This window comes from Panthera onca, chromosome E3 (genome assembly GCF_046562875.1).
Source record: "Panthera onca isolate mPanOnc1 chromosome E3, mPanOnc1 haplotype 2, whole genome shotgun sequence".
NCBI classification, from domain to species: domain Eukaryota; kingdom Metazoa; phylum Chordata; class Mammalia; order Carnivora; family Felidae; genus Panthera; species Panthera onca.
Genome location: NC_138354.1, coordinates 22,164,879 through 22,188,563, shown reverse-complemented (window position 1 = coordinate 22,188,563; position 23,685 = coordinate 22,164,879). Strand labels below are relative to the sequence as shown.

Genomic DNA, 23,685 nt, shown 5'->3' with positions numbered 1-23,685 from the left:
AATATTAAAAATAGAATTACCATATGATCCAGCAAACCCACCTCTGGGTACTTAGCCAAAAGAACTGAAGTCGGGGTCTCAGAAAGATACTTGCACTCCTGTGTTCACTGCAGCACTATTCACAATAGTCAAGACGTAGAAACAGCCTAAATGTCCATCGATGGATGACTGGATCAAAAATGTGGGCTATACATGCACTGGAATATTATTTTGCCTTAAAAAAGAAGGAAATCCTGCCATACACAACAACATGGATGAACCTGGAGGACATTACCCTGGGTGAAATAAGCCGGTCACAGAAAGACGGGACTGCACGAAGTATCTAGAAGAGTCAAGCCCACAGAATCGGAGAGTGGAATGGCAGCTGCCAAGGGCTGGAGAGAGAGCGCTGCAGAAGGGGTAACGGAGGGCTGCTAACTAACAGACACAGAGTTCCAGTTACACCAGATGAGTAAGTTCCAGAGGTCTGCCGTACCACAGTGTGCCTGTAGTACTCTTAGAAGTTTAAGAGGGGAGACCTCACGGTAGGTCTTCTTATCCCAATAAAATTTCAAAAGAGCCACGAGAAGATGTGGGTCAGAATGTTCCGGAAGAGAAGACATGGAATGTGGATGTCTAAAGAGGGAATGAGCTCAGTGCAGGCGAGGAACAGAGAGCAGACCAGCGCTGCTGGCAGCTTGGTGAGAGAGAGCAGTGGTTAAGAGCGGGGCCCAAAGGTAGGCCCAACCACACAGGGCCCACGGGGGAGGTTTACACAGAAGCCGCTGGAGCCTTTCAACCGAGAGATGACACAACCTGCTGTGTTTTCAAACAGTCCCCCTAACTGCCGGGTGGAGGGCTTGCAGGGGTATAGGTGGGGATGATTTGGATCACATGTCAGTGTCAGGACCCAGAAAGCCCTGACCACCATCTTGAGGGTTGCAGACCCGTAAAGCTTGGCTACTACGGAGGCTGTGGTGCTTTCAAAACGGAGGGAGGGCTTGGCATGCCAGATTCCTGGAAAACTGAGAGCACTGCTTCTGAGAAGCAACCTTCGTTTGTTGGACTTTGTGGCTTAAACATACTCAGCAGTGCCTGTTTCTCTGCTCTCCATTATTTCATTTCTCTTCACTGACTTTGCTCTTAAAATGACTGATTTTTCTGCTTGCCCTTTTATAAACAGACATGGCCATGATCTGTCGGAAAGCCTTGCAAGTGAATCCCCACGCTAACCCAAGGATGTCTGCACATCCGTCCCTAAGGGGAAGGAGTAAAGGTGGCTACTTACCTCGGCGCAGAGTGTGCGGGCTGGGGCCGGCGGAATTGTGCCCTGGGCCGACCGAGAGCTGATGGGAGCCAGCCGCTGTCTGGGCCTGGTTCGGGCCAGCGGCCATCTGACTGTTGCTTCTCCCCGGGGTGGGTGCGGGGGCAGGGGCAGAGTCCTTGGGTTTCGGCGGACTAAGGGGAGCAAAGTCAAATTAGATGTCGGACGGTCCCAGCTAGAAAGCTAATAAGCAAGCTAAAAATACCAGATCCCAACCAGAGTTCTCACCTCCACAGGCAAGGAGGTGATCTGGAATTTGAAACAGTTCACACTGGGTCTACAAAGCTAGTATTTGTTTGGGGCCACACAGGACTAAATATTTCATGAGATTCATTGCATCAGACTGTCTTTCCACTCTTCTGCCCCTTGAACATCATGATAGAGACCATTTCATAGCAACCAACAAGAAATTTCTAGTTTGCCTGTACTTAAGATTGGGCAATACTGAAAAACACAAAAGGGCTTTTGGACTTCAAACTAATGAGATTTTGACACATACAGTGTATAAAACAAAGCAAAAGCTGTGGCAAAATACTAGTGCTGTAAATTACAAAATACTCGGTTATTATCAATAGTTTGGACTTGAGGAAAGAGAAACCCTTTGATCGCTCAAAGTCCGGAGCTGGTTAGTAGCAGGGGAGACGGAGATTGGAACTCGGGCTAGTTCCCGGGTCAGACCCTCTTACACTAAACCTGACAGCTACATTTTGTCAGGGTCACCAGTGAATGCCGCCACTAGCCAAGTGCACACAAAAATGTCTACACAGCATAGAAAACAAAGGCAAACCGAGGACTGACATTCTATTTGTCCATCTGCAGTGAATTCTGATTATTATCTTAAATAATGTATTTAAGCCTTGATTGAATGGGTTGAATGCTAACAGGTACATGAAAATGTGAGGGTTTGCGAGTACTTTTTTCCCAAAGAAAAAAATTTAAGCCAAAACAAAGACGTGTGGAGCAGCGGTTAACGAGACAACACGGAGCCTCAGTTATTTTTCACCAAAACGTGAACTTGCGCAAATTATGGACTAAAAAGGAATTCGGGAAGACGCAGAGAGTCAGAGTTCAGGTGTGACGACCGAACAAGATTCCGCTCTCGTAAGCAGCTGGCTTCACACCCAAGGCACTCCCTCCCCATGCAGAGGACAGGAAGTGAGGGAGCTCTCCCGAGGCAGCTTCGTCTCTGCGCACAATGTATGCAGAAACAGGTTATCCTTGTTCTGTGCATCTGTTTTACTCAATATGTGATTATTTAGTGCTTTATAGAAGGCCGCGATAAACATTTGAGCACGTGCTCTGCAGAGGGGCTCATCTTTTACAGCAGCTTCTGGTCCTGAACCACCTGAGATACCACTTGAAGTGGCCTCCGGTGGTCATCTGCCTGGGTCAGTGTGGAGAAGTGAATTCATGCACATTAAACAGAAATCTCAAGTTCAAAGGTCCTCTTTTTTCAAGCTGCTGTATACTTGTACCCCACTCCAGATGGTTAATCTAAAGGAATCAACAAAAGAGCCTTTTAAGAAAATTTATCATATTTTTTACCTTGTACTCACATTATCAATTTGCCTACGAGACTGAACGCTAGGGGTTGGGAGGGTCTCAGTCACCAACTGCATCTAGTACAGCGTCCAGTACTCAGTTAGTTATTCAATAAGTCTGGATGGATGGATGGATGGATGGATGGATGGATGGATGGACGGGTGGACGGGTGGGTGGAAGGATGGGTGGGTGAGTGGGTGAGTGAATGAATGAATGAATGAATGCCAAGGATACTATAAGTAACTTGCTACATTCAAGTGTTAACCAGTTAGCACACCAGATGGCAACAAGCGAGTGGTCAATGGACATCGAGTGCACATCCAACAGCTAGAAGAGGTTTACAATGCTGCTAGCCACCTATTGGCTTCCAGCACCGAAGCAGTACGGTAAAGAATGCAAACGAATGTTGCTTCTTTTGGAAAACAGGAAAGGAAGCAAGCAATTTGCAGTCTTTTTTTCCCCATCCTTTGCCAACCAGAAGAGTGAAGGCGAATCCGGTTCACTCTCTGCCGAGTGATTCTGTGGGCCTGGATGCCGTGCCCACAGGCCAGCCCCTGCGAGAATGCTGGGGCACCGGGCACCCAGCAGAAGCCGGCCTCCTTACCTGTCGCCCAGGCTTGGCCCCTGCTCCAGTATGCCCGCAGAGGAGGGGACAGCCCCACCCCCTGTGCTGCTTTCAGCCCTAGAGCTCTGGGGAGGGGGCTCCGGGCCCGCAGGAGCCAAGGTGCCGCCATCTGTGGGCGGGAGTGGCGGCTGGAAAGCTGGGGCTATGTGCTTTCTATTTAGAGTGCCACCTCGCCGGTGGGCCTGGAAGTCCATAAGCTTCACACCAAAGCTACACAGAAAGAAGAAACAGTCAACACACCATGCAAGCTGACTACTGAGACAGAAGCCCAACGGTCCACGCGTGTTGAAACCCACACGCGTGGACAGCCCCCCGGTTGCCCAGCATGCAGTGAAGCGGCGCGGACCAGGTTCGCGGCCATCCCTATTACCAAGGCAAGCAGCTCACCCGGGTTTTAAACCTGAGCGAGCCGACAGACCCGGTCCCGATCAGTGTCCTTTCTCAGTCTGGGGGTGAACAGCTGCAAGCCAACAGGCGGGCCTCGTCTCGAGTGAGTGGCATCACATTAGCCTGCCTATCTGCGTGCCACCCAACGGCCACCTCGAGTCTGTGTGTTTGGGGGATGAGGTGGGAGCTGAGTGGGAAGGTTGTGACGCCACCCTGCTTCTTGAGCCGAGATGTAGAAACACTGGTACATGAGTGTGCAAAGAATAGATCTGAAAGGGTCCGTAACCTTGGGAAAAACACTTGCTTTTGGGAAGCAGATGGCAGTTGGAGGGTGGGGAGGAGGAAGATTCACTTTTCGCTTAAGATTTACTTGATGCGTGAACTTTCAAACTCTTCAGTTTGAAAAATCGAGGCGCATGGCTTCTTGAGCTCATGTTTACTGGGTCAGCTGGTGGGGAGAATCCACCCCGGGGGGTAACCAAGAATCGTTTACTATATGCCAGTCAGACCCTTAACACTGCATTTTGTAACCTAAAGTCCATGAAGGCTCATTTCGTGGTGGACAGTTTGTCATCGTGCAGCAGGACCAAATGTGTGAATGGGACTGCAGAGAAGTAAGGTCTCGGCACGTAATAAACACGGGCTTCGGGGGGACCAAGTAGGGAAGGAGAGCCTTCACCGTGGATTAAAAACAATCACTACCAAGCAAAATCAAACAAAAAAAGATCATAGGTCGCTACAAGATCGGGTGATCGAAATAGGAGCCTGCTGTTTAGCTGTAATGTAACACCACGTCCGTGATGTTATTACTTACGCGTGTGCAAGAACAGCACGCTACTCAAACAGGCCTAACTTGGCCTTACTGGTGAGTATGGAGTTATTTCATCATACACACTGAGCAGGCTGGCCTCTGAAGACACAAATCACAAAGAGCCTTACTAACCTTTGAAAATCCCACTAAAATCGCCCATGGAGCACGGCACGGAGACCTACGGTCTCTCACTAGATCTGATACCACCTACCATCTTTTTTTTCTTCCAGAATTGGAAATACTCAAGTTTCTCCAGCTGAACATCAGATTCAGTGGTTGGCTTCCACTGAAGGGCCACGTTCTATCCAAAATAGGTCTCTTTAAACACCAAGTCACACAACTTACTGTGAGAGGTGGGTTATTCTCACACTCGCTCCTGGACATCTGTCCACAATATTTAACTTTTCTCCCCCGCCCTCTCTCTTTTCCCCGAGTGCGTTCGGGTGGCTCTGTCACGTGTATGATGCCATCCCACAGACCACCAAGGAAAGCCTGGACGCACACGGTCTGGATGTTAGCAGACAAGCTACCCATCTGTCTTACGTAAGTCATATTAATGTTTGGAATGAACTAGAGCAAAATTCCTTAAATATCTGGACCTAACAATCACGGGTAGTTAGTGGGCCACTCTCATGACAGGTCGGCTGAGGCCGGACCAGATATCGAGGGTTCAACCATCCTTCTACATGACATCTGCTGCTGGATGCGAGTGAACAGCTCTGAACACACACCTCTCCTTCTTCACCAAGTCCCCTTCCATTACTGCCATGCTGGCAGGTCGTTTCCTCTCGAGGGTCCCTGAGTCAGAGTCATTTCCAGTGTGAGATGAGTGATTGGAATTTGGGGTGACGAGAGGCACGAATGCTTCTGAGACGTTAAATTCCACCTCTGCAACAAGAGAAAGAAACAAGTGTACAGGCACACCTCGGAGACGCTGCAGGTGCGCCGTCCGACCACTGCAACAAGGCGAATATCGCGATAAAGCAAGTATCACGATAAAGTGAATACCCCAATAAAGCGAGTATCGTAATGAAGCAAGTCAAGTGACTTTTTTGGTTTCCCAGAGCATATGAATGTTAGGTTTACTCTATACTGTCATCTATTCAGCATGTAATAGCATTATGTCTAAAAACACAATGTATGTACTTGAAATAGAAAGTACTTTATCGTTAGGGTGCATGGGTGGCTCAGTCGGTTAAGCGACCAACCCTTGATCTCAGCTCAGGTCATGATCTCACAGTTCACGGGTTCAAGTCCTGCATTGGGCTCTGCACTGACGGCACGGAGCCTGCTTGGGATTCTCTCTTTCTCCCTCTCTCTCTGCCCCTCCCCCAACCTCGCTTTCTTTCTCTTTCTCTCAAAATAAATTCACTTGTCTTTTAAAACGATTTTATTCTTAAGAAATGCTAACCATCATCTGAGCTCTCAGTGAGTCATAATCACTGATCACAGATCACTACAACAAATATAATGAGAAAATTTGAAACCACAAGAATTACCATAATGTGACAGAGACACGAGATGAGCAAATGCTGTCGGAAAAACGGCACCGACAGACATGCCCAATGCAGGGTTACCACAAGCCTTATCTGTAAAATAATGCAGTATCGAGACTCAAATATATAAAGCAAAGCGCCATAAAATGAGGTTTGCCCATGTGTGACAAGAGAGCATATGGGGGCACAGAGCTTTAAAACTCCCTCTGCAACGAGAGCCTCATTCTTCAGCCCCTCAGCCCTCATTGCTTCACAAGTGGAACCCCTGTACTCTCCTCTTAAGAATGGTTTGCCAAGGGGTACCTGGGTGGCTCTGTCGGTTAAGTGTCCCACTCTCGATTTTGGCTCAGGTCATGAGCTGGTGGTTCGTGAGATTGAGCCCCACGTTGGGCTTGGTGCTGGGTGTGGAGCCTGCTTGGGATTCTTTCTCCCTCCTTCTCTCTCTTTCTCTCTCTCTCTCTCTCTCTCTCTCTCTCTCTCTGGCCCTCCCTCATTTGTGCTGGTTCTCTCTCTCTTTCTAGTAATTTAAAAAAAAAAAAAAAAAAAAAAAAAGAATGGTTTCCCAAGCCAGGGGAGGTAAAATGAAGGAACTAGAAATAAGGAAGGGGTGTGATTCAGAATATAACTTACACGATCCCTCTGCTTTCTTCTTTGTTTAAAAAAAAAAAAAAAAAAATCATGGAATATGGACAAGGGCAATAAGCATGGATTACTTCTTTGGATAAAAAAATGAAAAGTATTTACATTCTGATTATAAAATACAAATAAAAGCAACACCAACTCTGTACTGCCTATAGCAGTTTTTCCAAGACTCGTCTTCCCAAAGAAATCTTGGGCAGAATGCCAGAATTCACTGAGACATCACGTGTTTGTTGAGCAGCCTGCATGAGGGAGGCGGGATTCTCGATGGTGTGGAGACCGTGGTAAAGCAGAGGTGAGCGTGGCCTGGGGTCACTCACGGGGCTCACGGAATAAGGGGCTGGGGCCTGGACTCCCAAAACATGCCAACCAGTGGCCCCAAAGAGGGTCGTGGAACCTCTGAGGATCCCAGGACTACAACAGACGCAGTTTGAAAATCTACGGCCTGTAGACTGAAATCCTACTTCTCTGACAGGCCAACTCCGACCTTCAGAAAATGGCTCCAATCCACCTGTCCTGTGTTACCTTCCACCTTTACGAAAAAACCAGCTCTCTGCCGAGAGAAACAAAAAGAGGTCTTCCCAATGGAAAACTGCATATTCAGTGTCACCTCTTCCACAAAGCAGTCCCTGGTTCTTTGTGCCCAGCATCTGACTTTGTCAAACTATCCGCCTCTCCTTCTCACTCGCCATGTGTTACAATATCTGTTTATGTGTCCTTCTCCAAGGGCCAAGTTCCTCCAGGGGACAGCACGTCACCACCAGCATGTGGTGCCTAGTGGGTATTCCAGTATACGCTGGCTAGAGCGAACAGCTCCAGCGTTAAGTGAGACAAAGCGAAACACAAAATAATGTGGTGGCCAATACGTCAAAGATGAACGTAAGCGGTCTATTTTAAAAAGAAACGTGAGGGGCGCCTGGGTGGCGCAGTCGGTTAAGCGTCCGACTTCAGCCAGGTCACGATCTCGCGGTCCGTGAGTTCGAGCCCCGCGTCAGGCTCTGGGTTGATGGCTCCAAGCCTGGAGCCTGTTTCCGATTCTGTGTCTCCCTCTCTCTCTCTGCCCCTCCCCCGTTCATGCTCTGTCTCTCTCTGTCCCAAAAATAAATAAAAAAAAAAAAAAAAAAAAAAAAAAAAGAAACGTGAAAAAGGGAAACCGGTTAGGTAATGGTGAAGGGATTACTGATGCATTTTCTTCTCGGAAGAATTTCTTATACTGTTATTGTGTTGCCTGGGCGGTCAGTGAAGTTGGAAAGGTGAATTACCTTCAGGGAAGAACCAGTCGGCGTGCTGAATGATGGGCTCAATGACCGCAACCACGTGGACAGATGTGGCCGCTGCCATTTCAGCTAGCGACCTGCAAAGGACATTCACAAAGTCAAAGTGCTTCCCCCAGGCAGGTTGTGTCACGGCAGTGTAATTACTTTAAAACGGTAAAATCTTCAAGCACAAGTGCAAAAATTAGATGCACGGGGCTCTGACCTAGGAGTGTGGCGGTGACGCCCCAGGAGGAAAAACTACCCCCACTTGATTATCGCTCCTTGGTCTGCGTGCACCGTGTTAACAGCAAGTGAGCCAGTGAACAACAGTGTTCAGTCCAAATGCTGATTTTAAGTTGGTTCGGAGCAGGGTGTCAACCAGGCATTTTCCCACCGTGTTCCCACAGTGTTGCCCATGGTAGTTATCTTGTAAGACCCAAGATACCGCCACCAGTTTTGCCCATAATACAGCAGAAAGTATGTATTGTTTTGCTGTGCCCCTCGTATCAGAAAGCCTGAGCCCCCACAGTAAACATAGTATTAAGGTGGCACCTGGGTGGCTCAGTCGGTTAAGCATCTGACTCTTGCTTTCGGCTCAGGTCATGATCTCACGGTTCATGGGTTCGAGCCCTGCGTCAGGCTCTGTGCTGACAGTTCAGGGCCTGCTTGGGACTCTCTCTCTCCCTCTCTCTCTCTGCCTCTCCTCTGCTCTCACTCTCTCAAAATGAATAAATAAACTTAAAAAAAAAAAACAAACAACCCACAGTATTAAGGCTGTCATATCTGGCCCCAAGATGCGTGTTCAGAAGTTGACAGTGTGAATGTCAGGGCTCAAAAAGAAGAAAATAAGTAAGAATCACTATCCCCACTGTCAAGGAGCTCACGTTCCAGTTCAGAGTCAGAACACCACAGAAGCCAAGAAGCTGCGAAGGCCTGACACCCAGGGAGCCCCCACGTGCTTCAGTGTGTCAGGTTCTTCACCTCACTGAACTCAATGTTTACAACATGGACTGTTACAAGGTCTGGGTCATAAATGAGGACACTGAACCCCCCAAGAGGCTGGAGCCCTTGCCTGACTGCCCCAAACCTCCCTCCTCCCTCTATACCCCTCTGACCTCTCTTCCCACCGGGAAGAACATCTTCACCCCCATTACCAATCAAGCAAACGTTCTAGCTCCTTTCAAATTCCAGCTTAAAATGCAAGCGCAGTTGCACATTTTCCCCACTGCCCACTCAGTCCTCCCTTCCGTCCTGGATTCTGATTGCCCTTGTGCCTTAGAACCCTGCTGGACTAGGGAGCAACTCTTCACTCATGATCTCAGCCAAGTTTTCTTTTTGAGGAGATACTGTCTGCTGATTGGTTTGCAAGACCTTTCAATATATTCTGGACACTTCTGGAGGAACTCCTTCATAGTTCGTGAATTACCATTTGTTTAAGGTGCTTTCTGACACTTAGAAGTTTGTAGCTGTTGAGCCAAATCTATTCATTTTTAAATTGTTTACACCAATTTTATGTTTCGAAAAGACCTCTCTATCCCAAAAGGTAGTAAGTATCTACCTGCCATGTTTATGGCATCACTTTTTATATAATTAATCCTTTGGTCTGCCTGGAATTTATTGACTGTAAGATATGATGTATGTAGTTAACTTTGTATATCAACGTAGTGTTAGTTTTGCCTTATGATATTGGATCTTTTTAAGTAATCGTATACATAATGGTTGGGCGGGCATGAGTGAATAAATAAATGAAAAAAAAAAAGAAAGGTTTTAATTCAGAAAGTCACTGCAATTTTTTTAATGGAGATGAGGACCGCCCCTGATTTTCCAATATGAAGAAACATGGAGGGAGTCCCGGGGCGGTGGGTAAGGTTCGGGATGTGGCCTGGGGGTCCCATGACTTCCCTGCTGTGCAAACTTAGGCAAGTTACTGGTCCTCCTCTGTAAAAATGAGGACAGAAGCACCTATTCGAAAGGTTATTTGTGAGGATTGAAATGAGGTTAATTATTATGCCCCAGGACAGAATAAATGTCAGTGTCAGTGATTTCCCAGGAGCTTTCTAGCTGGTCTCCCTGACCCTTCTCCTCCAATCCACATTTCTCAGTGCCAGCAAATTATCTTTCCAAATATGGTTGGATGAAGTCATTCTTCTGCTTAGAAACCCTGATGCCTCCCTGACCACTTATGATCCCTTAAATTCGTTCTAAACCTCAGCAAGATACGTGAGGCTCTTCAGAACCTGGCTCTGGCTGCATAATCCCCAGTCACAGTCTCCTGGCCCCTGATTATACAAGACCATATGACAGCACTCCCAGCCCCAAATTAGCAACCAGACCCTTTCATGCCTGCAATGACTTTGCTTATCTGGTCGCACCTGCAGGAAGGTATTCATTCATCCAAGTACAGCCCAAGTGCCGTGCGAGGCTCTCCCTGAACTCTCAGCCTGAGCTGTGTTCCTTCAGTAAGTACCATGGTCATCCGACTTTATAACATCTGTGACAGCATCCCCATGGGCACAGACTATGTGCAGAGCTCATCACTGTGCCACAGCTGTTCATCTGCCTGACTGCCCAAGAGTGGGACCCTCTGAGGACTGTGCATGTGACCAGCACCAGGGACAGGACCCAGTTCACAGCAGTGTTCCAAGAATGTTGGCTAAATGGAAAGACCCAAGTTCAGAAGCGCAACTCTGAAGTGCATCTTACACCGGAATGTGTCTATTCCCACCAGGTGGAGAGAAGAGATGAATCCAGGCACACGGGGAAGACTTACCCTTCGTTTTTGGCCCATAGTAAGTTAGGGCCTAACACAATTGCAATGTTGCTGGGAGTCATTTTATTAATGTCACTGGTCTGGGCAAGCTTTGCAAGGAACTTGATTAAATACCTATGGAAGAAACGAGAAGAGAGAAAGCACATACTCTGAAACCTTTGCACTTATAGCATCCTCCTGCCCACGCGCTCAGTTCCAGATGGCTCAGGTGCTAACTGCAGAGTGCCACTAAATCAGAATCTGGCTCAGGTTCAGTATTTTACAAAGTCCTGTGTTCTTTGCTTCAGAGAACAGAAAGCCCCACGTTAGGGCTTGGAAGAGGAAAAGAGCTCACGTGTAAACCTCAATGATTCAATCCCTATTTACTGTATATTTCTAATCCATTTCTCCTTTATGCCCTACCTATGTACCCCTCAATTACAATAGGATTAGCTGTGGGCTCAATATATTTTAATACAAACATAAAAAAATACAAGTATAGGTACACTGCTTAAAGGAAATCGTATTTGAAAATGCTTTATGTAGTAATTATGAAAATCTCCAATTTATCATATAGATATACTCTCTTCTATATAAGCACAGTACCTCAGGGGCGCCTGGGTGGCTCAGGCTATGATTTCGAGGTTTGTGAGTTCAAGCCCTGCATTGGGCTCCGTGCTGTCAGTGCAGAGCCTGCTTGGAATCCTCTCTCTGGGCCCCTCCCCCTCTCTCAAGATAAATAAATAAACTTAAAAAAAATTCTCTCTGCCTCTACCCTGCTTGTTCTCTCTTTCAAAATAAATAAACAAACTTAAAAATAATTAAAAAAAAAAAAGCCGGGGGGGGGCGGTGCGCGTGGGTGGCTTAGTTGGTTAAGCATCTGACTGTTGATTTCAGCTCGGGTCATGATCTCACAGTTCATGAGCAGGGCTCTACGCTGTGGTGCGGAGCCTGTTTGGGACTCTCTCTGTCTCCCGTGTCTCTCTTTGCCTCCACCCCACTTGCTCTTTCAAAACAAATAAAAAAAACCTAAAAAAAAATTTTAAATACATAAATTATAATATATCCATACAGTAGACTACTATGCAGCCATAAAAAATTGTTATGTACTGTTATGGAAAAATCTTTAGGATGTATATCCAGCAAAGAAGTTAAAGAGAATGATGTATACAATATATACTACCATTTGGTTTTTTACAAAAAGGGAAGCATGTGAGAGAAAGAAATGTATGTATGTGTATATATGCGAGAGATTCTTCTCTGTACAGCTTTTGAATTTTGAACTATGGGAACATACTCCCTATTACAAATACAATTAGTAAAAATTATAAAGAGTAAAATAAACAAAAGAAGAAGCCAAATCCTAAAGTTCCACCATAGTTCTAACCAAGACTATCTGTAATCCCAGGCTGGGTGTGCTAAATGAAGCAATGAAGGTTACTAAGAATATTAACATATTCCTAAGGCAAAGTTGATACTTAAGGTATTAAAAGGGAATATTTAGCTTAGTTTAGTGGTCGAATCCAGGACTGAAATTAAAGGTCAGGTAACATACTAGAAATTTCACCAGTAGAGTATTTGTCATTTTGGGCCAAGTCCCCTGTACAGAATTCTCTTTGGTTTTCAATGACTTAGGGCTACCTTTTATCCTTCTCTCTATGCTTCTTCAGAGTCACATTTTAAGTCAAAAGGAAAATAGAGGTTAAATTCTAGAAATTTATTCTGTGGTAAGTTTTCTTAGAAACCTAGCTATTCCATAAAGCAATACATCATCTTCAGTTCTTGACCTTTCATTTAATGGGATGATTTATGCTCTATTAAAGATAAATTTATGTAGCGTATAAAAGCACTATTGCAGAAAATAGAATTATTAATTTTTGCCTTTTACATGCTGGAAAATCTTATTTATTTACTTACTTATTTGCTTGCTTATTTACTTACTTATTTACCCATCCATCCACCCATCCATCTATCTCTATCCCCAATGTGGGGCTTGACTCACAACCCCAACCCCAAGATCAGGAGTCACATGCTCCACCAACTAAGCCAGCCCAGCGCGCCCCTATACTGAACAACTTAGACTCTGAATCCAATGTGCAGTCAAGCCAGTTTTCCACGAGAACCTTCTTCCCCGTAGCTGCAGTGGTAAACTGACCAGGCAACTCACGTGTTCGTGTGGACGCAATCAGGTGCTTCAGGTGCAGCACGATAACACACATCAAATCCCATGCCCTGCGCCCCCCAGGCACCCCCCAAAGCACTTCTGTAGTGCACTTGAATTAAGTGGCCTCTGCTGCAGGTGGAACCTTTCTTCACTCCAGAGTCGCTGTGGCTTGGTAGCTTAATTTGCAGAATGCCGGTCATTCGTACCTGAAGTTAACAAAATTTTGTGGTGGCAACTTCTGACATGTTCTCCATAAATCTTGAAGTTTTTTGTCTTGATCCTGCACACTGAGGAAAAAAAAAACCCGGTATTCATAACTCTTTATCAAAACACCTATTAGTAACACCTCTGTCAACAGGCTACATTAACAGCAATGTCTTCGTTGACAGAGAAAGCACAGTTGTGACACAGGGTAGATTTGGAAATAAATAAATTTGGAGTCAGATACCAACTAAATATTTAACTCTGGGCAGTTGGTTAGCCTCACTGAGACTCAATCTCCTGACGTGCCCAACAGGGGATGAGAGTGTTGATTCTACCGAGTGACTGTGAGTTTCCAGAAGCATCGCCGTGCAAACTGCCCGTGCCAATGCCCGGCACTCGTGAGACAAGACACCACCGAAAATTCCGTCTAGAAAATGCGTATCTCTGTGTGTGGCTTCATGGAGCCCAGGACTCTTGTCGGCCCAGCCACACATGAGGTGGCCAAGCTCCCAGGCACCCAGGTACCAGTGTCTTTCCCTGCCCTTCATGCCACTCCAAGTCTCCAGGCCAAGAAGCCCTTTTCTGTGCTGAAGCATTTGCAGGAGCTCTTCTGCTCTACAGTTCCAACACACAAACTTTCACAGACACAAAAAAGGGCCAGATGAGATCAGTCACCCCTGCCCGCCAGGAGGAGAGCACGTTAGAAGTTGCCCACACAATACACCTTTGGATCTAAAACATCCTCCACAACTAAAGCAATCTGGAGTTACAAGAAGGGGTCAAACGTAATTATACTTTAAGTAAGCTTCACGCCCCATGTGCAGCCCAACACAGGGCTTGAGCTCACGACCCTGAGATCAAGACCTGAGCTAAGATCAAGAGTAGGATGCTTAACGTACTGAGCCACCCAAGCTCCCCAAACACAATGATACTTTAAAGGCCAGTCGATGTGTCACCGGGATGGGATGGTGGCCCATGCTGACATTTCTCAAGTATATGGAATCAATACACCAATAAACAGATACCTTCTTTGAAAAGTGTATTTCCTCACAGGGATGAGTTTGAGAGTCTCAGAACTGAGAGAAGAATCAAGTTCGGGAGGAGTAGAGGCTACCTAAGAAAAGAGACCCCAGAAAGCTCCCCTACCTGACACTGATGTTGGGTTCCATTTATTCAGCCCCACAAACATGGACCCTTACAACAGGCTGGGCCACACGCAGGTTCCAAGGATATGACCATAACTAAGAACTTATTCTGACTTTAAAAACCTCATCACCTACCCAGGACGTGTTTCGCATTCTGTGGCCACAAAGGTTCTGGCGCAAATGCGGTTAAAACGACAGGCAGCCCCACCTCCTGCCGCAACCGAGCCGATCAGACCCAGCGGCCCATCTGCTGGGAATGGGTGACAGTGGCTAAAGACAGGGGAAGGGGTGGAGGGGAAGGGAGATTTGTTCCTCTTCCCTTAGGGGTGAGGAATTAGGGACCTGCCGGAGGAGGTGAGTCAGAACCGTGAGGCACAAGCTAACAGGGAGGCAGGCTGGTGGGCCAGATCGAAGCCCCTGGGACTTTTTGGACAAAGCTGCCAGCGGCTCCTGGACAGACTGAAGCTGGGGGTGGAGGGGAAGGGACAAAGATAGAGGCCCAGTCTTTGGGTCCGACAGGTCTGGGTCTAAATTCCCACTCTGCCAATTACTTGCTGTTACCTTGGCCCTGTTCCTCCCCAAGTTTCAGTTTCCACGTCTGTAAAAAATAAGGATAACGGCATCTTCCCTTTAGGTCATTGATTGTGGATTACAGGAGGTAATGGGTACAAAGCTTAGTAGGTACTTAGGACACAGTAAATGCTCAGCAAGTGTAAACTGTCATGACTGGTGCCATCAACATTGTATTATTGCCCTGCTGAGCTTCCACAGTTCACCGGGCACATCGCCACCGATCACTACGACACCTGTCCCCGTTATAGGGCTGTCTTCAATATAAAAGGGGCTTGGGATCAGCTGATCTATTAGTGTGGGTTCCACTATATGTCTTCATCGATATACATCACACATATTGAAGCCAATGCACTAGGGGTGACTTTCCTATACTAAAAATCATACTCACACTCAATTATTTTCACCCTCAACTTAAGAGCATGCTAAATAATGAATGTGCTATTTTAATGTTATTCTATATCCAAGAGTAAGATAATTCACAAAGGGAAGATAATATTCCATAATATTCCTTTAACTTATAAAACTCCGTGTTCTTTAAACTTACCTTGCCACTTGGGTCCATTCTTCATACAGACTGAAGGTCATCAAAGGTTCAGGTAATTCCCGTAAATAGGACTTTAAAGCACCTGGAATTATTAACACTCACTTTGAGTATGTCCAGGGGTAAGCATGGGAATCTGGGGCGTGTTACTTTGCAAGCTGAAATGATCTCAGTTACCACCTTCCGAGAGTATCTAGAACAAGCCACTAACCAGCGGGAGTGGCTAGAGAATTAGGTGCTCCTAAAACAAATTCTGTCTCTTGCATAATATAGAGAGGGATCAATGGAAAACAAAATTAGCTTCAAAGTCACCTTCTAATAGACATCACTTCCCCAGGAAGATCTCCAGTCTGAAGGTGAAAGAAGGGAAGGAAAGGGGCACTTGGGGTCTCAGTCAGTTGAACATCTGACTTCAGCTCAGGTCATGATCTTACGGTTCATGGGTTCGAGTCCCTTGTCAGGCTCTGTGCTGACAGCTCAGAGCCTGGAGCCTGCTTCAGACTCTGTCTCCCTCTCTCTCTGCCCCTCCCCTGCTTGTGCTCTCTCACTCAAAAATAAACATTAAAAAAATTTTTTTTTATTAAAAAAAAAAGAAGGGAAGGAAATACAAGTATGTCTCCAAATATCTGGATTATAAACCACCTTCACCTTTTACGTAATAATCAGGAAAACAAAGAAACAAATAAACCCTCCAGAACAGAAAAGACGTGTGTGTGTGTGTGTGTGTGTGTGTGTGTGTGTGTACACTCAGCTTTTTAAAAAAGTTTTATTCATTTAAGTAATCTCTACACCCCATGTGGGGTTCGAACCCATGACCCCCCAGATCAAGAGTTGCACACTGTTCTATTTGTCCTTTCAGTTTTTTCCAATTAAACTTATATAGGGAGACCATTTCAATTTTATCTGTCACTTAAACCTAAAATGAAAAAAAAATTTTTTTAAGTAGGCTCCACACTCAGCACAGAACCCAACGCGGGGCTTGAACGTCTGACCCTGGGATCATGACCTGAGCTGAGATCAAGAGTCGGATGCTTAACTGACTGAGCCACCCAGGCGCCCCCAGAACTGGATTTTTGACTGATGCTCTGTCTGAGATGCGACCTGCCACCCACCCTGAGGGCGACTCCTTGCGGCTCACCTGCTACAGCGTGGGGGTCTGAGTAGAACTCATCCAGATGAGAAGTGGAGCAGTCTAAAGCAGCTTTCAGTTTCTTTAACTTGGAGGCCCCAGCTCCAATTCGGAAAAGGCCCTGAAGACAACAAAAAGCCATCAGTGTCACGTTCAAGTTGGGGGCGGCAGTACAAATCCGATGGAAGAGCCTTCTGCCCCGGCCCTGCAGACCCCTCTCTGAGGGCGGGAACACTGCCTGCCTTGTAGGGTTGCCAGGAAGGGTGACGAGGACAAGCGCAGGCAGAGAGCAGCGCATTCCCGATCAGCGAGCGCTCGTGCCCTGCCCTGCTGCTAAAATACCTGTCTCTATTAGAAATCTACTAAATGTGCTATTTTATACTTCCACAAGGCTGATTGCTACAGATTTTCTAAATTTAGGATTCTTTTGTTTTTTTTCTAATGGACATCTCATGAGAAATTGTTAGACTAGGCCCCTTAGTCATTTTCACTGCTCTAAAAGTTACTTGGAGAAAAACACGTGAAGGTCGCCCAAGAAAGGCAGGACTGTGAAGACACTGGTCCAGGAGTTATGAGATTCGGGTTTTAAGCAAAATAAATCTAGGCAGGGTTCCTCAGTCTCAGCAGTACTGACATTTCAGGAGCGGTAATTCCTCATCATGGTCCTGTCCTGTGCGTTGCAGGCTGCTTATTAGCAGCAGCCCTGGTCTCTGCCCACTAGAGGCCAGGAGCAACCCCCCTCCAAAATCGTGACAATCAAAAATGTGTCCAGACTTCGCCAAATCGCTCCCAAAAGGGGACAAAATTTAGCCCCGGCTGAGAAGCTCTGATCTCGGCTACTAGAAGTTGGGGTCATGTCAGTGGGGGATGGGGCAGTGCCTGGAAGCAAACACAAGAGGGCTTCTAGAGTGTTCCTTGATCTGGATGCTGATCACACAGGTAGGCTCAGTTTGTTAACATTTATCAATGCATCACTTATGATACATACATTTTTCTATCTACATTATACTTCAATACGGTTCTTTTTTTTTTTTTTTTTTTTTTTAACGTTTATTTATTTTTGAGACAGGGAGAGACAGCATGAATGGGGGAGGGTCAGAGAGAGAGGGAGACACAGAATCTGAAACAGGCTCCAGGCTCTGAGCTGTCAGCACAGAGCCTGACGTGGGGCTCGAACTCACGGACCGCGAGATCATGACCTGAGCCTAAGTCGGATGCTTAACCGACTGAGCCACCCAGGCGCCCCTCAATACGGTTCTTAAAAGGAAAAAAAAAAAAAAAAAAAGACTCAGCATTTGATTTTCATCCCCCCACCATGAGCTCACTATGTGCCGAATTCCTTATCTACACAGGGAGTAAGTAACAAGACCTGCTCGGCTCCTGGGTTTTTCTGCGGTAAGGATACCATACCCATGAAATAAACCTCCACCAAAACTGCACAGTACCACACGAGGGTAAGATTCTCGCTACGAACAAAGTTCACGGAAGCTCTGGTCCATTTAATGCATCATGAAAGTCAATGCCACAAATCACAGCCAGAGTCTAACGTGAAACAATCAAGGGGACAAAAGAAAGTCAGAGTGTACTGCAGGCGGAAAGGGTAAGTATTGTTTTCCTATGAATTTGGTTTTATTCACAGTGTCCAATGTGCAGGGTCTCAAAATGTGGGAAAACCACCAACGGGTCTACACAGTACAGATGGCGGCAAGCAGGCCCGCTCGGCGCCCTTACCTCCTCCTTCATGCCTGTCTCCAGAAGCAGCATGACACAGGCCTCGATGGGCAGTGCAATCTCACGCCCGCTCCGCTTCAGGTGCTCTTGCAAAGGAGTCCCAAAGGCTGGCTTTTCCGCCCACTTATCTAGAGCAGCAAAGCATCCAGTGAGACACCCAACAACGTCACGGCATCAATGGGGGGTCTTTTTCCTCCCCCAAATTACCAAAGGGGATCTTTTTTTTTTAAGCGGACTGGTGGTTGAGGCTTTGGGAAAAGGGGAAACATCTGTTCTGTTTGCTTTTGCTGTTTACCATTTACTAGAGCAAAAATAGGCATGGGGCTGGGAGGTTACTTGCGGAGCAGAAGCCCTGAACACCCTCTGTGGCACCCCGTGAGAGCGGCCCAGCTGAAGTCACGAGGGTGCTCTTGCATGGGACTGGTGGGCTGCCTGGCCCTACACCGAGGATGCGTCTAGGCACCCTGATTTCACTGGAAGGAAACTGATTCCAGCCACGCAAAGCAGCACTGGCCTTCCATCTAGGGGACTCCCTCAGTGCAAGAGGAAATAACTTCTTAAGATTTTAAACACAAGCCAAGCATCATCACACAAGACCGGAAGATGGCCGATGGGAACTCGTAGCAAATGCAACGTCTCCGTGACATGCAGTGCTTCCGAATGCCGGAGCCCCAGACAGGCCCCAAACATTCTGCGTAGGGAACAACGCGGGATCCGCAGCCCCAAAGCAGCTGAGGCTGAAGCCTGTGCCAGCAGTAAAGCGATCATTTATATTATTTTGGGGTCAGATACTCTGCTCCACTCCATAAGAGATTTGAGGCAGCTTAGCAGAAATACATACAATAAAGCAGCAAAACAGAAACAAGAGTTTAGCGAATGGATGTGTCCCATTGGGATGAGAAGCACTCGGTTGGGTCTGGCCCGCCTGCGGGTCCTGTGCACATCTACCGCTGCCCAAGAAGCACACGGACACAGAAGAGGGGAAACCGGCCCAAGAAAAATGCTCAGCTGAGGAACACTTAGTTCCTTCCGGTGACGGGAAAGGTTCCCGTCCTCCTCCGCACCACCAATGGACAATTATCCTTCAGACGCTCTGCTGTTTGAACCACGAGTTCAAAGCAGGCACGATCACCCTGGTGTGTCCTCTTAGACTCCACTACATGAAAGAGCAGGGACAGGCCCCATCGTGTGATCTGCACATAGCGGGAGGAAGAAGAATGGAATCCCCAGGTCCCTGGGCCTGAGAGCTTGTGCAAGGCTAGAATCGATGGGAAGAGCGAGTGGGGTCCCGGTTGAAGAGAGGTGAGGGCAAGAGAGGCAGGCGCCCTCCTCATCTCTGGCCCTGGCCCTGGCCCTGGCCCCGGCCCCAGCCCCAGCCATGGTCAGCATAATTCCTAGCAGCAAGAGCATCCAGAGGCCTGGCCCTTCTCCGTGACAGCCCTCTCAGAGGCCAGACCTTCCCCCTCATACTTTGTCCCTTTCATCTAAAACGAGGATTCTCAATCAGGCAGAAAACGGCCACATGACCCCCCCCCCCCCCCCGGGAGATACATCAGAGTGCCCCGGGGGAATTCTGCAAATGGCACCTGCCATCACGGCCACCCCACATGCCTGACCCCGTGGCGGCAAGGGCTGGGTGTTCTCCAAACACCTGCTGGAACTTTCTAGTAAACACTCTACGGTGTGCCCTGCCCCGCACCGCGGTGTAATGTTGGCCGAGGGTGGACGTGAGAACCAGTGACCTAGACGACTCCTGAGCCAAACCGCCCTGAGGATGCCGGCCTCTCACACAACAGACCAGTCAAGTGCTGGCTGCCACAGCGGCACCCACAGTTCACAACACCCCCCTCCCCCCAAATAAATATAAGACACACATGTAAACGTACAACACTCATTCACAAGACAACGCATGTGTGCTAAGTCATGGCCAAAAAATGGTATAGATGAGGGTCACAAATGCAGTTGCCCACAGGGGCCAGGGACATACCAGCCCTGCGCCTGGCGCCCACCCATGCTGCCATGTAGGAAAACAGATCCAGGGTTGCCAGACTCCCACAACTTCCAGGAGAAGCCAGAAACCAGATTGCTGCATGAAGGTGTCTGGTGTTTCAATGATGGCAACATTTTTTTTTTAATGAGATGTGGCTGTTTGCGACCCCTGGCATAGACCACAGATGCTAGAGTGACTCAGGAGACAAGGTGTGTGCTGTTGGCTTCAGAGAAGGCTTCTCAAAGGAGGGGGGCTTAGATGAATGAAACAGACCAAGGAAGACCAGCTGAGAAAAGTCCAGGGACCTTGAGTCTCAGAAGTGATATCTGATTCCACAGTTCACGCGTGAAGTGACACAGGCCCGGGGCGGGGAGACGGCATGAGAGGAGGAGAAGGCCTAGCAGAAGGCAGGAAGGGCAGACCCCGGCAACAGGTGGCTCCAAGTTCAAGCCCGGATGGTTTGGAGGAAGGCGGCACCCGGGAGAGCCAGAGGACGAAGGGACAGCTGGCGTGAGGGGAAGAATCGGCTTGCTTTCTGGGATGTGTGGAGTTTCAGGGCACAGCAGGCCCTCAGAGGGAACCAGCACTGAGAAGGCTGTGAGGCCGAAGACGCTGGTGAGATGGGAACTGTCACCAGGAAGGGGCTCTGGGGACAAGGAGGGCAGGAGGGGGAAGAGCACAGCCCTAACAATGAACTTTCCTGTTCCCTGTCACTGGCTGACCTACTTCTCCAGGGAAAACAGCCTTGGGAAAAAAAGAGGTTATTTTGGGTTTTTTTTTTTTAAAGTTCTGCTCACAAAACCCAATCTTCCCTTTTGCTGTGCTTGTTCGTCAGCTCCAAACCAGGTTTTAATTCATTCAAAGGCTAAGATGATGACGGTTACCATCTTGTCCTACACGGGGCCAGGCACACGGTAGGTATCCCATAAATACACACGCCTGGAGCTCGGAACTTGCCCGGCAAGAGCCTGCCCCTTGCAAGGCTGGATGTACACCAGCAGCTTCATTCCCTCTCACGGGGACTTGACCTCGTCATCCACAAACGAGGAAACCGGATCACGTAGGAAAGCAAGAGCAGCTTGCCCTAGGAAGAGCTCATCAGATGCATGCACTCGAGCTGGGTGAAGATCTGCCTATGCAGATCGGGGCCTCCTCAAATTTAGAGAAGTGGCGTTGTTGAGGGTGCTGGTGTGCGTGCACACCCACACACGCTCGCTCTCTTTCGCAATCACAGAGTCACTGCGCTCAGCACCTGGCTTGAGACCAAAGGTTCTGCAGGGGGAACCAAGGCTCCAAATGCGGGGTCTACACAACCAAAGAGTACAATAGGTCCAAAGAAGACAGAATAACTTCTGCCTCAACCAGGTTTTCGGATCTCTGCTGGCAGATGCTCTGATGGCAAATGAGAAAATGAGAATCAAAAGCTCTAATGTTGGGCTAAAACTAAACATCAGAAGGAAGTTCAGTCCACTCATGACTTGTGGGTAAAGTCTGCTGAAAGCTTGAGTGTGGCGGGCAGAACGTGAGTGCTGAGAACAAGAGCCTTGTATGCAGGCAAGGAAGAGGGGGAAGGAAGTTGTCTATGGCCTCATGGTTCATTCCCACCAACTGAGTGCCTGATGAGGGGCTATCAAGTACTGGCTTCTAAAATCCCTTTGGCGAAGTCCAATATTTTCCCCAGAATGTATGCTCTTGGAGTCGCAGGGTCAGAGTTAAACCCAAGGGAACAAATAACTGACCCGGAAAAGGAGAAGACACGAAAACACATACAGGTACTCCCCCAAAGGGTCCAGCAACTGAACATGTCAGAATTGCACATGTCCCATTAGTATGTTAATTTGGGTTTGGAAGAAATTAGAGAATGCGGCGAGGAAAGATGAGATTATGCTGGGAAACAGTACTCTCCGAGGAGAAAGGCGTTATCCAAAGGAAATGCATGCAAAGGAGTCAGGGTGAAGAAGAACAGAGCGCAAGTGGCAGAGGCAAAAAGGAGGCATCAGCCAGCACGCAGGTTACATTACCTTGATGGGCTCGCATTTCGGGAAGGGCCTTTTCTAAGACTGCTAATGCTTTTCTATGGTAATCTGCTTGGGCTTCTAATAACTGAGAACAGACCCACATTCAAAAACAAAAGCAACGTTAGCATCGGATGGACACACACACAATGGCTGAGCAAAACCAAAAATGAAATCTTTTGCAAAACAAAACAAAACAAAAAAACTAAAATGACTCCATTTTTACAATGTTTTCATACTTTGTCAAGGCCAGGTGCTTACCGTAATGAAGAATTTGCCATACTCCCCTTCTTTGGCCATAAAGTTGTACATGTCCGCTGCAAGCTGGTCCTGGTGAGTGGAAGAGAAGAGAGGTCACTGAAGAAAATGGCATCTGAGAATTAATATCCATGAGCTCTTAGAGCAAAACGTCATGGAAAGAGCCACAGAATAAACATCCATCAATTGCCTGGTATAACCATACATTGGGACAACAGCAACAACAAAAAAGGAAGCTTATTAGGGGAATGATGTGGGAAGATCTCCAAGATACACGGTTAATATTCCTTATTAAGAAGTGAAGTATATACAGCCACCTGGGTGGCTCAATCTGTTAAGTGTCCAACTCTTAGCTCCAGCTCAGGTCGTGATCTCACAGTTGGTGAAATTGAGCCTCACGTCGGGCTCTGCGCTGACAGTTTGGAGCCTGGTTGGGATCCTTTCTCTCTGTCCTCTCTCTGCCTCTCCCCATGCTGGCTGGTTCTCTCTCTCAAAATAAATAAATAAGCATTAAAAAAAAAAAAAAAAAAAAAAAAAGAAAAAGAAAAAAAAGAAGTGAAATATAGGGGTGCCTGGGTCGTTCAGTCGGTTTAGCATCCAGACTCTTGATTTTGGCTCAGGTCCTGATCTCATGGTTCATGAGATTGAGCCCTGCATTGGGCTCTGTGCTGACAGTGCAGAGCCTGCTTGGGATTCTCTCTCTCTCTCTGTCTCCCTCTGCCCCTGCCCCACTCTCTCTCTCAAAATAAATAAATAAACATTAAAAAAAAAAAACAAGTATAGAGCATTAGTTATGCTGTGTTACCACCTGTGTAAAAATAGAAGAGAAAAAAATGTTATATTTTTGCTGCCACATTAGCATAAAAATACCTCCGCAAGAAAAAACAAGAAATTGGCAATCGAGGTTACCTTTTGGGAGCAGAGGAAATTCGGTAGAAGCAGGACAAGGGTGGAAGAAAGACTTACTGTATATTGCTTTATGCTTTTGATACTTGAACTAACGTAGATGAATTGCTTATAAAAATTAAATAATTTGCTTAAAAGTGATAGATTAGGCAATTGTGTGTATATATATATATATATATATATGTATGTATATATACATGTATGTTTCTTATATTATACTT

At 47.1% G+C, this 23,685-nt stretch overlaps 1 protein-coding gene across 8 annotated transcripts in view; it reads right to left on the bottom strand.

Moving 5' to 3' along the window:
- Window positions 1–23,685, bottom strand: part of ARHGAP17 (Rho GTPase activating protein 17) — an 88,528-nt gene that overhangs the window by 13,092 nt on the left and 51,751 nt on the right. For 6 of the 8 annotated variants that reach the window (XR_013552884.2, XM_078439970.2, XM_078439971.2 and 3 more), the window contains exons 8-18: window positions 22,562–22,630; window positions 22,307–22,388; window positions 18,296–18,423; window positions 16,574–16,685; window positions 15,439–15,520; window positions 13,179–13,259; window positions 10,830–10,943; window positions 8,066–8,157; window positions 5,400–5,556; window positions 3,450–3,680; window positions 1,268–1,437 (exon numbers count right to left, since the gene is read on the bottom strand). Coding sequence is in view for 6 of the 8 variants with exons in the window: in XM_078439970.2 (XP_078296096.2) it covers window positions 1,268–1,437; window positions 3,450–3,680; window positions 5,400–5,556; window positions 8,066–8,157; window positions 10,830–10,943; window positions 13,179–13,259; window positions 15,439–15,520; window positions 16,574–16,685; window positions 18,296–18,423; window positions 22,307–22,388; window positions 22,562–22,630 (1,318 nt within the window). In the remaining 2 variants the exon portion in view is untranslated. The remainder of the gene's footprint in view (window positions 1–1,267; window positions 1,438–3,449; window positions 3,681–5,399; window positions 5,557–8,065; window positions 8,158–10,829; window positions 10,944–13,178; window positions 13,260–15,438; window positions 15,521–16,573; window positions 16,686–18,295; window positions 18,424–22,306; window positions 22,389–22,561; window positions 22,631–23,685) is intronic. The other 2 variants (XR_013552885.2, XM_078439974.2) reach the window with 1 other exon arrangement.